The sequence below is a fragment of the Pangasianodon hypophthalmus genome, chromosome 16, assembly GCF_027358585.1.
Source record: "Pangasianodon hypophthalmus isolate fPanHyp1 chromosome 16, fPanHyp1.pri, whole genome shotgun sequence".
NCBI classification, from domain to species: domain Eukaryota; kingdom Metazoa; phylum Chordata; class Actinopteri; order Siluriformes; family Pangasiidae; genus Pangasianodon; species Pangasianodon hypophthalmus.
Window position 1 is genome coordinate 14,301,065 of NC_069725.1, and position 17,836 is coordinate 14,318,900.

The following is a 17,836-nucleotide window of genomic DNA, read 5'->3' on the forward strand; positions in this document are numbered from 1 at the left end:
GCCCTATTTACCTTTCTGACAGCTTTCTGAAAAAAAGGTAAAAAAAAGCGTGCTTTTTATTCATATCTTAATTATCTGCTTAGAAGAATGTATGTGTGTTCAGTTACAACCCTTATGTACACAAATATACAAGTTTAAATATACACACATATATAGATTATATAAGAATATCCATTTTAATTCTTCAACCTCAAAAAAAGGAACACCATTACATAGCCTTACACAGTGTACACTCTAAAAAATAATACAATGGCTCACCTTAAAAAATTAAGGTAACAATTTGCATGGATCTTTTTAAGTTATTTCAACTCAGCCATTTTTGAGTAAATATTGTGAGACTTTTCTAGTTAGCCCAACTCAATTTGTTTAGCACAACCAACATGATTTGAATTGTCCTCTAAAAGCTTAATTAAGTTGAGCCAACTTAATAATGTGATGTGGTCAAATTAGTTAATCTAAGCTGTTCTATCTTATTTATTTTGCTTACAGTCTGCTCAGAAATGTCCATGCAAATTGTTACCTTAATTTTTTGAGTAATAGTAACTAATTTCAATTCTGTCAGAATAAAAAAAAACACAGCAATTTCAATTTTATTATAATTGTTTATTGAATCATGCTCTGGTGGAAACACGATAGCAAACTATTTGTAGATTCAATGAAATTGGTCTAACTGTGTCTAGTGTCTAAAAGTGTCTAAACGTGTCTATCAAACATTGTTAAATAAAAAATGTTCTTACGTACAAACATGTTACAAGATGGTTCAAGCACTGACGTAAGAATGAACAAAATGGCGCTTCTACAACAGAATCAAACTCCTCCGCAGAAAAAAAAAGTTTAGTAACCTACATTTGTTACAGATTGAAAATGTCAAATGATCCACAAACTTCCATCAATAGTGCCAAATTTAAATTAGGACAACGCAAGACTTATTCTCAAACATGCGCAGTGTTTGAACTAATGCTACAAACATTCAGTGCCAATTACGGTCATTCGGCTGGCACTGTAAAACAAAACCTAAGAAAACTGAAGACACACGATAGCTAATGGTCAACTTCACTAACTCGAAATTAGCAAAGGGCATGCTGTAGCTAACTTAGAAGATGCTAGCTAGCTAGCTGAAGTCAACTTTCCAAGGGTCGAATTAGCAAGGGGCAAGCTGTAACGTTACTTTAAAATTTAGTGTCCTGTGACAACGATTTTTTTTGCACTGTGTGCCGATATAGTTTGAGAGTTGCTGCTAGTAAAACAAATAAAAATAGTTAGGCTCCTCAGTATGTACCTTTGATGTGTGCACTCGCGCTCGTTCCTTAATTGTTTGTTTGCTTCTCCTCCTATAGGCGAGGTCTGGCTCTGGCATGTTCAGACAAGGTCCAGCCCTGTTCTCAGCTTTTTAAGTTTGCTCACTACATTTTCAAGTTTCACTAACTTAATACTTTTTTGTTGTTAGGTGAAAGCAAGATCGTTTGTTCAAAATCCATATATTAATAAGCTGAGACAGATTTCTTTCTTTTCAGTTTGACAAACTTCTTAAAATAAGTTGTCAACTCATTAATACATGTACATGTAACAAATTGAATTTTTTATGTCCAAATTGTTCTTTATTTTAAGCTTTTCTCACTAGCCACTTGGATAATTTTTTTTAGAGTGCATGTACATTTTTAATGTATATATATATAAAGGGATGAAGCATCATGTGATGTCATGTCATGATTTTCGTCCTTTATTATGAATCTACACATGAGAGGCACTTAGACCCCATTAGCATCTGGATGCTTTTACAGCTTTCTCAGACAAGCAGGTCAGTTGAACAGCCCCATGTTGGCTGTTGGGGAAGCCTCTGGTGCTGCCATCTCAAGAGTGACTGGACTTTGGGTTTGGCTGTGAAATCATAGGGCCTGGAGTGGCCGATCTAGTCGTATCAACTCCTTTAGCAATGTTTAACAGCTCAGCAAAGACCTGCATTTTGGCATTCCTTTTTTTTGATGATACTGAGCATAACCATAACCGGGCCTATTTTCTGTCAACATTAAAGGCTTGGTTGGATAGCCAAGCTCATGGCCAGTGTAGCTGCATGAAATGCAAAGGCAGCTGAGAAGGATGCTGTTCAGCTCCCTCTTGCTGGCCACCTTGGCTGCTATAATGTCCCATCCTAGTGCATAAAGGAAGGTAATATTTCCTGGTTCTGATACTCCTGCAGGGTCAGGAAGCAATCTGCAGAATAGATCCACCCCACAGGCTTAACTGGCATTAGATGTTCATGTTGAGAGCAGCGCTGGCACAAGAATTTACCCAGGTAGTGGAGCAACCTGCTTGTGGATGCAACTGGTTCCTGTGATGTGGAAGAATGATTCTCATGCAACATCACAGGATGTTCCCATCAGTGAGCATCATAGTCTTTTTCTTGCTTTGCTACCCTTGGGGTAGCAGGTGGGGGAAGAGGCATTTCTTGCTTTTGCTTCCTTCCTTTACTTCCATTCAGACTGATCCAGTGCAGGTGCTATCACCTCAGGATTCTTACTAGGGAACATTAATTATTTGTCACAGTTTCCCCAGTTGCTCACACACAACTGGCAACACTATACATATATCACCAATTTACTGACACTGTCAGCACTACAGAATACTTCATCTGCAAATTTCAATGCACACAGGGAAAAAAGGACTCAATGATGGAAAAACTACAGACATAACCCTTAAACCTACTATCACAACTGAATGCCACACACTTAAAATACCACACTGATCCTGGTGGACGATCCTCCCAGTCAGAAAGCCCAGGCTCCAGTTGAAGAAAGAAGTGTTCAAGCCCAGCAGGTTCATCTTTCCTCTGAATTGCTAAGAGGTAATTGTGTTAAATGTTGAACTGAAGTTTATAAATATCATAATTGACCTTTTTGTCCAGGTGGGACAGAGTCAGGTGGCAGGATGGCAGCAGATATGGCATCTTCTCTTGACCGGTTAGGGCAGTAGGTATACTAGAATGGGTCCAGTATGTTGGAAAGATGGTTCTTTATGTGTTTTATGACTGGTGGCTCAAAGAACTACACGGTAATAGGTGTGAATATAACAGGCTGGTTGTCATTGAGGCAGGACACAGATAATTTCCTTGGCACAAGGATGGTGGTGGTTGTATTGAAGCGTATAGGGACAACTGCTTGGCTCAGGGAGATGTTAACGATGTGTATTAGGACATCTGCAAGCTGATCAGCACATTACCTGAGCAACCAGTCAGGTATATTGTCAGGACCACCAGCTTTTGTGGGTTAACTGTGGACAGAGTCTTCCTCACATTCACTGCAGAACAACAGATTACTTGGTCAGTGGAAGTAAGGGGTGGTTGCTGGCACATTGGTCTTTGCTTCAAACCATGTGTATAATACATTTATTGCATGTAAGAGTGAGGCATTGCTATCACAGATATGTGTTGTAGCTTTGTAGTCAGTGATGGGCTCAATGCCTTGCCACATATGCCATTTGTCCTTGGTGTTTAGGAAGTGTCCATGAATCCTTTGTGAACAGTTAAGCTTTGCCTCTCTGATAGCCTGGGACAGATTGGTCCTTCCTGTGTGGAGGGTCTATAGCTGATCTGAAGGCAGCCTCTTGGGATTTCAGTAGGGCGTACAAATCTGCAGTGATCTACAGCTTCTGATTTGTGCATGTGATGATGGTCTTGAAGGAAGTCATCATCATCTATGCACTTGCTTTTGTAGCCAGTCACCGATGCTGTGTATTCTTTCAAATCTGTGGTGAGGTCATATGTAGCAGCCTCTCTGAACACAGTGTTCACAACAGTCCCTCAGAACAGGTTCCCACCTGTTACTTTTGAAATGTGCTGTCTTCTTCCTTTACCTCTATTTCTTCTTCTACCTCTTGCCCTAGGTGCCTATTGTTGCTCCATTGTGTCTATACATTGCTACATATTGTCTGTGGCCATTTTATAATTTAGAACTGAGCAAAGACTTGTGACCTATCATGTTTGCCCAGGTGAAGACTGTTTTGGTCCATTAACCCTTTAAGTGTTATCAGGTGTTTTTGTATTAGCACTAAAGGGACCAGTATACTTATAATGATTGTTGTGCTTGTACATTGAGCATTGTGTTTATGTTTTGTAACTTGAGTGGACTTAAATTGCAACTTGAGTTGAAGCAACTAGAAAGTGCACTCAGTAATGCAGTACTGGATGGTGTTCTAGGAGTCTGTTATACAGATCAGATCACTATGTGTGCATTTGGTGACAGTGCAAAGCAACTGGCAAAAGCGGTGAATAAAAAGCCTACCTTATTGCTTTAAAAAAGTGATGTCATGAGAGTCCTTGCTAACTCTAATTGAACTTGCTGACCACTGTAGATTCTGAGGGTGGAGCTTTGTGTACATGGGCTTGAATGGGAAGTGGGCACAAGGAATAAAAATATTTTTCCAACTTTGAATGTTGAACTTCATCTACTTAACCACTAGAGACCCAATCTCAAGACTTATCTTGAGCTTTGACTTATTGATGCTTATTTAAATGTTTAACATGTAAAACAAATCTATTCCATTTGCAATGCTAAGGAATTGTTTCATGGTCCTCAAAAAATTCTCATGTTCCTTGTGTAATGGCACAATTGTGTCTTCTCTCGTCTGAATAATTTGGTCCATTCAAAATCATATAGATATTTGTTGAAAGTGTATTTATACATGGTTAATTTTTTTAACTTTAATTTTTGCTTGTAGGGTGTGGGGTACAAGGAGTGATCTTGAAACTCGAGTGAAGTAACAAGAACTGTCAATATAAAAATAAAAATATGCAATGGAATGTCACTAAGTTTATGTATTTATGTATGTATTTATGCATTTATTCATGCACTTAGGATTTTTTTACTTATTTAATCTCAATTCCAATCCACATACCAGCACACACTAAATAGTACTGTATATCAAAATCCCTGTTACCATAGAGGGCATACTATTTTACCACACAATTCAGTACACACTATTCAGTAGGCCATGCCCTTTGAGGTACAGCCCATATGCTCAGCTATTTTAGCACCCATGTCAGGATTACCGTATACCATACCGGATACCATAGCTACATTAAACAGAGAACATTAATCAATTATAAATATTGGAAATGGAACTCAGTTAACTTTCTGCTGACTGAATGTATGATCAATCAATCAATCAATCAATTGCAGTAAATAAAAAAAGATACAAAATAGGTAAAATAAATCATTCATTTTTTTAATAGGTTAAAACAAAAAGAAGAGTAGGTCAAAGTTTATTTATACTTATTTGATATTGCTTTTAAATAATTAAATGGTGAATCAATTAGTAGGTAGTAAATAATAATTTGAAGACATATGTAAAAACAATAGATTCTAAATAAATAAATAAATAAATAAATAAATAAATAAATAAATAAATAAATTTGGTTACCATTCTTACCGAGGTACCATGAGACCCGAGCTGCATCGAGCTGATCAAAACAAAGTTAAGCAGATATCCCTTAATGTCTCTAACATCTTCTCCAACATGCTTCTCTATTGGCACAATAAATCTTCATTAATGTGCTAGCGTAGTGTCTGCTAGAGTTTCTCATTCTTTTTAAAAGTCCTTATTCTGGCTGATTTAAGACAGCAGAAATGTAAAAAAAAATTACATTTAAAGTTTCAATTAAAGTTTCAAATTTCTATCTAATGTACCCACAGTAATATTTCCTCGTCACTATGTAGCTTGATCTTGCATTTTCTTCTTCATGATCTACCTTCTGCTAGCTTCTAGTTGGGGCATATCCCAAATGGCTTCTGTTTCACTTTCTTTCTGCCCTACATGGGATCTAACATTATAGAGCTGAATGTCCTACCTAAAGCCCTCCTGAATAGTGTAGAAAGACATTTGAGATTCAGCCCCATAAAATGTATAATGACTTGTGTTTGTGTGTGTGTGTGTGTTTGCTCATGCACGTGTGCACATGTACGTGAGTGTGTTTTAACATGTTCTGGTATTATAGTCAAACTCCTCTATGGTTTCACTAAAGATTACAGTATTGACATACTTGGCTGTGTTCAGGAGCATGAGCAGCCATTAAGTGAATATTTGCTTCTCTTTATGTTCACTTAACTTTAAAGTTTTGTTCCTGTAGGCAGATGTGGGCCACATTCCATACTCTCTCTTCATTCTGAAATCATTCATGAATTGCAATAACTGCAGTTTGAGAATCATTTTGGGGAAAAGGGTATCTTATTGCTTTAGAAAGCAGTAAACCTGTGGATAAACGAGGCAAAAATTTGTACATACTCTGCCTAAGTAAGAGAATGAGCCTATTTAGTGGATGTTTTACTACACTATCTGGGAAGGACCCTCTGTAATTCCTAGTTTGTCTGTTCCACCTGTGAGTTGAGCTGTACCATTACTCCAGCTTACTGATGAATGGTCTCTACACTTTGTGGGTATACTGAGGCTACTGTGTTCCACAGAAGTCCATAATTGTGGTGGAAAAGTGCCTTAGCTACCTGGGTGATGGTAGGACATGAGATATTAAATGACAATCCTTCAATAATTTATATGCAATCTATGACAGTATTCGTCATAGCTGTATGTGGTAATTTGGTTATAGCACAGGTAGAACAAGTATATCTCAAATTACAGGAGCCATTTCCTTCTCATGCTTCTAGAAGAGAAGAGAAAGTCTTAATATTCTGGATGATAAAAAGGGCCCATCTGGCTTGACTGACCCGAAACATTTGGTTGTACAAAAGTGCATCAGATTAAGGTTCGTCAGCACGGTGTTCAGCTTCGCCAACAGTTTCCATCACAGTTTCTCTTAGCTAGGGACAAAGCAAGAAGACTAAGCACACGGAAAATATTTGCCTGAATAGCCTTGTTTCTGACAGAGTGCTGCTCTTCCCGTCTATTTCAGAGGCGCCCACTTCTATGACAGATGGAAGTGTCAGCTCTGTGTTTCAAAAGTGAAGTTGACATGAAGCACGTCTTTATCTGGCAGAGATTTATACCACCTCTGTGCTAATTCTGCATCCAAGAAATCTGATTTGATTTGATATATAAGAGGTTAACAAGTAAACCTCTCAGTAGTTATTTAGCATGTGTAATGTACTCGTGAAGAGTGGCACAATGGATTAATATGTCTTTGATTTAAGCAACAACAAATCTTTGAACATCATTGAGAAATTCCTGAAATTGCAAGGCACATAGCTAGACCATACATGACCATATAATGAAACATTGTTCAATGACCTACTAGATTTGCTGTTCAGGCCCGTCTGATCTGACAACTGTTTAGCAACTGTTTAATGTTAATATATTAATGAACATGCTTAATTGACATTCGTCTTTCCAAGACTCCCAGCCTGCGATGCCTACAAAACATATCCACAATACAAAAAAAACAGGTCCAGTAATCATAGAGGGGAAAAAACACAAAAGCCAGCTAACAGGTTATTGTAGGTAAACCAGAACCTATCACTTCAGTGAACAATTGACAGATTCACTTTCACTTGTTAATTTGATATGTTGCTCAGATTTGAAAGGATCATCAAATTATATGGCCAAAGGTTTGTGGACACCTGATCATTACACCCATATGTGCATGTTGAACATCCCTTTCCTGATTTAGTCCCAACTTTGCTGTTATAATCTCCACTCTTCTGGGTAGACTTTCCACTAGATTTTGGAACATGGCTGTGGGGATTTGCCCATTCAGCCACAAGAGCATTAGTGAAGTCAGTAATTAGTGAATAGGGTTGAGGTCAAGGCTCTGTGCAGGCCACTCAAATTTTTCGATACCAACCTTGGCAAACCATGTCTTTATGGACCTTGCTTTGTGCACAGGGGCATTGTTATGCTGGAACACATTTGGACCCCTTAGTTAGTGAAAGGAAATCTTAATGGTACTGCATACAAAGACATTCTGTACAGTTCTGTGCTTCCATCTTTATGGCAACAGTTTGAAGAAGACCCACTCATGGATGTGATGCTCAGGTGTCCACATACTTTTGGCAATATTGTGTATGAACACATAGTTTTCATAAAGGCTATGTGACAGGGACAAATGACATCAGCCTTATCATTAGTTGGGGGTAAAACTTGTGTAAGTTATTTTGTTACTTTGTGTTTGGTGAGGGCAAAACCCTGTGCAAGATTTACCTAAGAATAGAAACATACACGCATTTTGTGCAGCCAAGAAGACCAGCATTACCTTAATTTGAAAGCAGTCAAACTCCCTGGGGCCTTAATTACTGATGCTGGTTGTAAGACTAAATAACATTTTGAAGGATGTTTATTAGGCATCTAACAACACCACAATGGTAGAATATTCATTATTCGCATTTTTATAACAGTTGTAACCATGAAATCCAAGTCTTATTTGTCAGTTATGCATGTTACATGTTGTCACATCTATAGACAGATCAAGTCCTGGAATAAGTAATATTGTATACTTAATTAGTGATTTTTTCATCACAATGCAGCCAGTGATCAGTTGAGTTAAGAGGAACGATAACACTCCTGCATGTTCTCCCTGTATCCATGTGGATTTCCTGTGGGTTCTCCGAATTCCTTCCACTGTCCAAAAACATGCCAGTAGCGGTTACATAAAGTTAACATGGCATTTATTTGGGTAATGCTTGCAAATGACCTTGCAGGCATTACCCAATTATGATAAAATTTTAAAATTAGTGTATTTTTGCAAAAACATTTATTGTCTGTTAGTTGCAGTTAATCACTGTTAAGACACAATGTTACTCACAACAGAACACTCAATGATGTTAGGCTAGCTACACTCTGTGGAGACAAACAGTGCATGTAAGCTCATAGTTTATAGCTCATTTATAGCTAAATTTGTGACGGCTTGTAAACACACCACCGCAGACTGGACTGCTGCTCGGTGTAGTCTCTATGCTGGATCTCCCTCAGTAAATTCTAAAACAAAAATAGTGAAAAATGATATATTGCAATTGTCAGATCTTAATTAAGCACCTAAGAATTTCTATAATATAGGCCCTTGTTTCTATCGCTGCTATTGCAAATAAGACTTCCCTTTAAAAGAAAAACTAAAGTATAATGTTTTACACTAACCATATTACAAACTAGGCAACCACTAGGTCAATACCTGATTTTTCAGCAGGTCATTAAGTTTCTCTAGAATAGCGAATTGTTTGTCAAAACAATCTGAATGATGTCTACTATTATGCAGGAATTTTATAATCATCACTTAAAATCATCACTTGAATGGTTTATGGCATACTGCTCATAAATTGAGTAAGTTTTTCTTTTTTAACAACAACAAAAAAATACCAATCAATTTTATTATAGTATTAAGTAAAACAGGGTAATAAACAGAACATAATTCTACAAGCCCAGTGAGTGAAGAGTAAGAGCTCTGCTAAGACAAGAGTAGATGAGTGAGGTAGTATGATGTTGTTGGCAGCAGCAGTGTGGAGTGAAGATCTGACAGTTACTAGGATCAGAGTGGAAAGTTGTGTTTTGTGGGGTAGTAAGAGGCAGCAGGGTGCCACAAATATTGTGGAGCTATTGTGCTGTTTGCTGTGTGGCCATGCTTTGAACAACAAACAGCTTGGGGCGAAACTGGGGCCAAACTCTCCTTATCGACCTTTTCGTCTAACACATTTAGTACTCTGTTTTCAATGTATCATTCATGGTACTTAAAGTGCAACAAAATAAATTTATGCAGTGTAATATATATTATTACACTAGTATATTAACGTTTATTCTATTCACAGCTATATCAAAAATATTGACAACCATGACAGTGTGCAGTACTTACAATGCTACAGATAAAATATTTTATTGTTTCTTTAGTTCAAACAATTGTGTGTGTGTGTTTTAAAGCCTAGAGAAATATTCTCTTTAGAGCATATTTTTCATATGTGAAATGAAACATAGAGAAAATATAGAGAAAGACTCCACCTGTAAGGAGACCTTACAATGGGTCTGAGGTGACCTTAGCAATTCCCTAAACAGTTGCTGTTGAAAATTAATACACTGATCATTTAGTGGAATATATTACATCATTGTTCTTGACATGGCAGAGACACACTGTGTCACTATGATGAAAAGTTTGCTAGTCTCTATATGATGTAAAGTGCTCAGTAATCTCATGGGAGCTTTTTCCCCCTTCCTTTCAGAACTGGCTGGACCCATCAAAAGAGATCAAAAAACAAATTCGGGGTAAGTTTAGAGAAAAAAATACTTTTGTTCTCCCAAAGACATCATATACTCTTAAATATTTACTTCATAACACTTTCTATGAATCATACATTCATAAACAACAACCACAACATACTACTACTACTCTGCTACTGCTACTACTACTACTACTACTAATAATAATAATAATAATTTCAGAATAAATGCGTCTTATTTTGTTAAAATCTATAAAAATAATGAAGTTCAAATAAATATATAAACGTGGTAAAATTAATGTGACCATAATACCTTGTAGTATACTCAGCTTTTGTTGTGACTTCCTATTATAATGTGTACTGTTATAAACACACAGTTAGTATTTATCCAGAATGCTGTGTAATTATGAATATTTAAATGTCATTGTAAAATTAAATGTCAAGAATGCTTACTAATCTGAAAGCACATTTCACATTCTCATTAGACTGTAAATTGCACATGTTCTTGCTCACTATTAAAATCCTTAAGCTCTCCTCTTATTATTCAATTATTTGTCATAAAGTTGTCAGTAACTAGTAGAAAAGGTATGCCCTTATGAGAGTGAGGAATGTGAGTCTGGACCTGCTTGATGAGTCCTTTTAAGATTAAGGGGATAAAATCCTGTACATCCTGGAACAAAATCCAATAATAATTTAGATATTTCTTTGCTGGGGTTATAAAAAAGATTATGCTCACAAATAACAGCTTCAAACAGCAATAAGTATAAGTAAAAATAAGTTTAAGCACATGAATTGGGTTCATGAAAAGTGTTATGAAAAAGTTACATTCCCATGCTCTATTTTAAAGTATAAAGACCTTGTCTTAACCAGTTGTTTTTGCCTTCGGGCTTGCAGTAGGCTCCTGGCAGTTTTCATTTGCTGTCAAGTTCTACCCCCCTGACCCCTCACAGCTGATAGAAGACATCACTCGGTAAGTGCACTGCATTTGCACTTAAACTCTCAGCCCAGGTTTTCCACATCCAGTTGGTCGATCTGTGCTTTGCTATTTTTCTTGTACTTGTACAAAATGCTTATGCAGTATTTTGCCCAACATTTACAATTCCGAGACATGACAACGTAACTAGCACCTCTTTTTACTGTTTTTACTAGGGGTGTAACGAAACATTGTGACACGATGCATCGCAATGCAAAACTGTGACAATGCGCATTGTGGAAATGTGCGATTCATGGAAATCAGCATTCTATTTGCACATTTTGAACACAAGACGTCCCAATCTGCAAAACCCATAGAGTTAAAATAAATAGAGTGAACTCATGCTTTCATGGAGACTCTGCGAGATATGCACTTGTGAAGTCTGATAGCCCAGTTGCTCCAGATTGCAATGACCAATGCACATTATATGTTATACACTTACATGATCACTTTATAATGGTTAAAACGAGCTGTTCAACAACCCCAAGGCCACGGAAAATGGGCATTTTAGACAACTTTGGAGCTCTTTTACTGCTACTGAGTCCCCAGGTCAAACACTTTGTTTATTCAATCAAAAATTTTGGGAGAATTTATAAAATTATTTATTTTTACGATATGGTAAAACTGTAGTACATTTTGTTTACAATATTAAACCTCTATTTGTAGCGATTTTTGATTTATTTTATGCAGACAAAAATTGTTTTGCATTGTTTATGATTCAGAAATAAAAAAGGTTTCTTTTCCGTCATAATTTTTTCCATTCAAATTTTGTTCAAAATATTCTTAAAATAGATTCAAATCCAAATTTTGAAGCCAGTATCATGAATCAGAGTGAATCTGGAGTGTATCGTTACACCTCTAGTTTTTACCCGTCCCCACATTCCTGACATGTTGTGTTCTTATTTAACCTCTCAAATATAATTTGTGTCATTAGCTCATCAGAAGCCCAGTAAAAATAAGGCAAACAACCTGGGCCCTGGTTGTTTTCTGAATGGTTGTGGTGCCTTTGTATTTGTGTGTTTAGGTATTACCTGTGTCTTCAGTTAAGAGAGGACATGCTGTCGGGGCGCTTGCCATGTTCATTTGTCACACACGCTTTGCTAGGCTCATACGCCGTGCAGGCTGAGCTGGGAGATTTTGACCCAGAAGAGCACGGACTTGACTACATCAGTGATTTCCGCTTCGCTCCCAACCAGACACGAGAGCTGGAAGAGAGGGTTATGGAACTCCACCGCACCTACAGGCAAGGGGGCACACCAGAACACACACATTCCCACCCACATGCCCTGTTCAGAACAGACAGAACATTTAACCTTCCTAAATGTCAGCAAATATGTATGCTTTCAGATTTTTATTTTATAAATACAGTATTATTGCATTAGTAAAATGTACTTTTAAAAACAAGGTATATTTTCATTCCACCCCATGTCCTTGTTGGTTGCAAAAATATGACGGTAAGTGGACTCTAAATTGCAGCTAGGTGTGTGTGTGTGTGTGTGTGTGTGTGGTGTGTTTGTGTCTGTGTCTGTGTGCACATGTGGTTAGGTGTCCCTTTATGGGTGTATCCTAGGCCTTGCACCCAGTGTTCCTTGGATAGGCTCTGGTTCTAACTATGACCCTGACCAGGATAAAGCAGCTACTGAAGATGAATGAATGAATGAATGAATGAATGTTCACACCAGTTTCAGGCAATATAAACAATGTTTATGAAAATGGACACACACAATCCCTTCACATGGTTTGTGATTCTCCTGAGGGCAGGTGTGTGTGAAGAGTTGAAAGTGCAAGTAAAAGATGGAGGTCATGACACAGGACAAAAAAATAACCATTTTATTTTCATAGATAAAAAATAGACATGAATTAACACCTAGTTATTAATTTATTTGACCTTATTACTAGTGGGTTAAAGTGACGAACATGATCTCTAGTAAAATCTATTTTATTATTTCATTTTATTAGTTTTCACCCAAGCACAACACAGGGATTGCTGGAGAGAGCAATATATAGAATAATATTGAATGATTGGTTTGGTATTTAAACTAACATTTCAGTAATCCAATAACACACTATGTATGTGATGGAAACAGTAAGACAGCGTAGCAGAACAGGATTTACAGGCTATACAAAGCATTTTTACGGTATTTACAATGACTGGGACAGAAGATGACTGAAATGATAATGGAATGTACCTTAACCATATTAATATCAGTAAATATATTGATTAATTATCACCAAATATATCCATTTAGAATGTAGCTAGCGGTATTTTACAACCCAAAAACATGGGGTTGAAGCTGTTTATATCAATGCCATCTGAAAAGGGTGATGTCAGACATATCTTTCAGTGTCACACCTCTCAGATTATACTTATTTATTTATTTATTGTTCATTGAGATGTTCTTGTGGAATGATTAGGATTACGGTGATTAGAATGATGATGCTCATAATTGTGATACTATTTTTATGTTACTGATGGTAATGATTATAATTATTGTGCTCTGCTGCAGGGGCATGAGTCCTGCGGAAGCTGAGATGAACTTTCTGGAGAATGCTAAAAAGCTCTCAATGTACGGAGTTGATCTTCATCATGCTAAGGTGCATATCTGCAGCTAATTTTAATATATAAGGATACATAAAGATATTAATAACCTTGTTTATATAGCACTTAAGATATATTTTCAATTTCACTCAACCAAGAGCTCTTAAAAAAATCTAACAAAAGATGAACAATTAAAACAATAAAATAAATAGTTCAGGTATTCACTGCCATGTTTTATCTGACACAGTTACTTGGATGACTCAGGAATATACAGACATTGGGCTGCATTTATCAATGATTTAGTAAAGTTGAGCATACACCACAGCATTGAGCACATCACAGCTAGTTTCACAGCTGCAAAATAACATGGCACATGTTTGCCAATTACCTGAAATTGTGCCTGTTCTGTGCCTGACTTTGATTTTTTTGGATTGTGTTGGGATTGTTCAACTGATTCAATAAACGTCATCAGCCAGACCTAACTAAAAATCTCAGGAACTCTGATTTTCTTTGTATTGATGAACACAAAATGTGTGTGAATGCACTAAATCTTCCAGTAATGCAGCTCAGCCATTGCAGCACATCGGCTACCACAGACACACACTAACTCCTTTTATAGGGTGCCATTTCTTTTGTCTTAATTAAGTGGCTAGTCTTATTTGTCCTAATTAATGGATTTGTTTTGGCTTGCCATTAAGTCAGTAATATGAAACGTGCAATTGAAGTATTAAATAAGTGATTTAAACTTGACATTCCAATTTGTACATAAAGATGCAGTGACTCATGCGAGTTATACGATTTGAAGCCAGTCAATCGAGATTCACCTTAGTGAGTCTTCTTATACATAAATTTACACAAACTCAGGAGTGCTCATAGGATACAAACAATTTTCCCAATTAACTATAGCTATATATAACATTTTTATATTTATCCCATTTTAACTAAAAACGCTCCTGTGAACAAATTATGAATAATTTGAATAATGAATAATGTGTCCAGCTTGATAACTGAAGCCCAGTGTTTGTAAAAACTATCTCACTTTGTTTTTGTGAATTACTTTTGTGAAAAATTACCAAATTTAGTGTCATCTTCTGTGTGTGTGTGTGTGTGTGTGTGTGTGTGTGTGTGTGTGCATGGTATTTTACAGGACTCTGAGGGCATTGACATAATGTTAGGTGTGTGTTCAAGTGGCCTGTTAATCTACAGAGACCGTTTGCGCATTAACCGTTTTGCCTGGCCCAAGATTCTCAAAATCTCCTATAAGAGAAGCAACTTTTACATCAAAATCCGCCCTGGAGAGGTAGAGAAAAAGGTCTTTTGATTTTTCTTTCAATGTTTTCTTTTTAGAGACATGTTTATAAATGCATGTCTATAATTTACAGCATTTATAATTTGTCATTAAGTCATTAATCTTGAAAGAAATATTTGTATGTAGTGACAAACTTTGGGAACTGTGACTTTAAAAACTTTTTCAGAAATAGGTAGACCATTTGATACATAGATTGAGAAAGATTATAATGAGACAATGTTCTAAATGTGCTAGGGTTTAAGTTAAGTAAGTCAACCTGTTTTGATCCTCTTTGATTATAGAAGGTGCACTGGTCAAGTAAGCAGTAAAAGAAGATGAATTGTATGTGGGTATTTCAACCTCTATACCTAGAAGCTAAGAGAGATGTATGAACAGTAAATAAACAGTCTGCTGTGGTTGTTTTGACCATCTTAAGAATAGTCAGACTCATTTTGGGCTCCTGTGACTGTGAAAAGTGTTGTGATTTAAGGGAGCATCTTAGGCAGCATGCATATAAAGTGTGTTTGACGTTTTGAATGGGGGGGGGGGGGGGGGTGGTCATCATCTGTGGGGTCTCCCATATCAGTCAATATCAGTTAGGATTAGGACTAATCTTATGTGAGACAGTCCTGAATTATAAACATCTTCCCCTTCTTAACACCTGGTTCAAAGATTATACGGTATATTCCTATGATTTCCGATGCATCTGAGCATATAGCAAGAAATCATTAAAGTATGGTCCCATGATATCTACAGGTAAAGTGTGTGTGTGTGTGTGTGAGAGGGAGAGAGATAGAAAGAAAGAGAAACAAGTAGAAAAGGATCTGGAAAGTCTTCAGAAGTATCTAGAATAAGCAAATGCAGCTTATTCATTCTTTCACTTCCTCCCATGGAACCTGAATAATATATCAGGGCCTTTGAGCTTCTTGTTGTTGAGATGCATACTAAAATTATTATCATTTAAAATGATAGTTCCTTATCTTCATATGTAAATGTGCGCTCTGTAGCATACAGGAATGATTTACAAATTCATTGATTTTGATCTGTGTATTATTTTGTGCAAGGCATTGACGTGTGCATGCTGTAGTCTTACTTTCACTGATTCCACTACCTCATTTGTAGTAACACACTGCCCCTTCTCCCCTCACCCCCTCCCACACATACACACACTCCCCTGCACCCCCAGTATGAACAGTTTGAGAGCACCATTGGCTTTAAGCTGCCCAACCATCGAGCTTCCAAACGCTTGTGGAAGGTCTGCATTGAACACCACACCTTTTTCAGGTAGGCTCTCCCCGCTTCGCCTCACAAATCACTTAGCAGTGTAAATTATTATTCAATGCAGCATCCATGACCTGGCAGACAGACTTGTTACTGTAGGCTGTTTTGCATCTCATGCTAATAAGAGTCAGGTAAAACATTTCAGAGAGGTGAACAAGTTAGAAATATGTCCCTGTGTAAGACCCTCCTAACTGAAGTCGAAGTGTAAATGTGTCTGTGTGTTTTCTCTATTTAGAGGTTTGTATAAAGTTTATACTGTATGTCTGCTTATACTGTAAAATTAGACAGTGTAAAGAAATCTATCTTGACTGCCTGGCCATTCCTGTAGGTTGGTCTCTCCTGAACCCCCACCCAAAGGTTTTTTGGTGATTGGCTCAAAGTTCCGCTACAGTGGGCGGACCCAGGCCCAGACTCGTCAGGCGAGTGCATTAATTGACAGGCCGGCCCCTCAGTTTGAGCGATCGGCTAGCCGGAGGTACTTACTCTCACGCAGTCTCGAAGGAGGTATGTCTTATTGATTTCTGTCATAACAGTACAATTTTCAAGCATGAACACATTGATAAATGTACACTTTCATATTCTTACATGCTTGAGCACCTCTGAGCAAGTATTACTCATTACAAGATGCACCCTAAAGAGGGACCAGTTGAAAGTGTGCTTTAATATTTCATCATTGTTAATATGAAACATAGAAAGAGTAGTCTGTGTGTCTCCAAATAGGAACAAGATATATTATATATCTTAGCCAAAGTTATATTATAACTTCGTTATCTTATATAGAACAGGCAAATGTACCTGGAGTTCCTTTTTCCCTTTTCTTTTTTTACTTTACAGTTTAATTACTATTGTTGCCACAGACCAAACAAAATGGTACAGAATAGCAATTAAATAAGGAAAGCTTAATCTTTGTGAAACTTGTTAACTGTTCATTCTTAGATCCTAATGGGACTCTAAATGAATCTTTATTAGAGCCAAGTGCATTTGGAGGTTAACTCTGTTAAGCCTATAGATAAAACATGCACAGACATTGCTAGTATTAGCTGTAAACATAAATACAGTGCATTTGAGTAAGTATTCACCCCCTTGAACTTTTACTGGTGATGAATACTTATGCAATCAGAACTTAAATATTATTTATTTGTAATTAATTTTGCATATCAACTATATCAATTCCCCTCTCGACATAATGGGCTATTTTGTGTAGATTCATGACATTCTATATAATCTCAATTAAGTCCATTTTAGTTCCAGGTTATAACAATAAAAAAATGGAGAAAGGTTCATAGGGGTGAATAATTAGGCGAGCCACTATATTTTCAGATATATTTAATTATAGAAAGAAGCAAAAGTATTTGCTCATATTCAAAATATTTTCACTTTTTTTTTTTTTTTGCAGTGAATCATTTCTCAAATAACTAAACATTTAACAATACAAATTTCTTAATTCACTGATACTTATTTCTTGGTTAGATTGTCAAATTTTAGAGTATTTAAAAATGAGGTCATTTAAATGAAAATGCTAAACAAAATTTGTACATTTGAAATGTGTACTATTGTGTTCTTTTAGATCATAGTCCTGTGCAAGGTTTGAAGCTATGGATTAAAACGATAGTCCA

The 17,836-nt window shown here is 36.7% G+C and overlaps 1 protein-coding gene across 9 annotated transcripts in view; it reads left to right on the forward strand.

The window, feature by feature from the left end:
* si:dkey-178k16.1 (band 4.1-like protein 1) overlaps window positions 1–17,836 on the forward strand; it is a 61,566-nt gene that overhangs the window by 29,564 nt on the left and 14,166 nt on the right. For 6 of the 9 annotated variants that reach the window (XM_053240805.1, XM_026920996.3, XM_053240806.1 and 3 more), the window contains exons 5-11: window positions 10,143–10,185; window positions 11,034–11,109; window positions 12,137–12,355; window positions 13,620–13,707; window positions 14,799–14,963; window positions 16,126–16,223; window positions 16,549–16,724. In XM_053240805.1, coding sequence (XP_053096780.1) covers window positions 10,143–10,185; window positions 11,034–11,109; window positions 12,137–12,355; window positions 13,620–13,707; window positions 14,799–14,963; window positions 16,126–16,223; window positions 16,549–16,724 — 865 coding nt within the window. The remainder of the gene's footprint in view (window positions 1–10,142; window positions 10,186–11,033; window positions 11,110–12,136; window positions 12,356–13,619; window positions 13,708–14,798; window positions 14,964–16,125; window positions 16,224–16,548; window positions 16,725–17,836) is intronic. The other 3 variants (XM_053240807.1, XM_026920998.3, XM_053240811.1) reach the window with 1 other exon arrangement.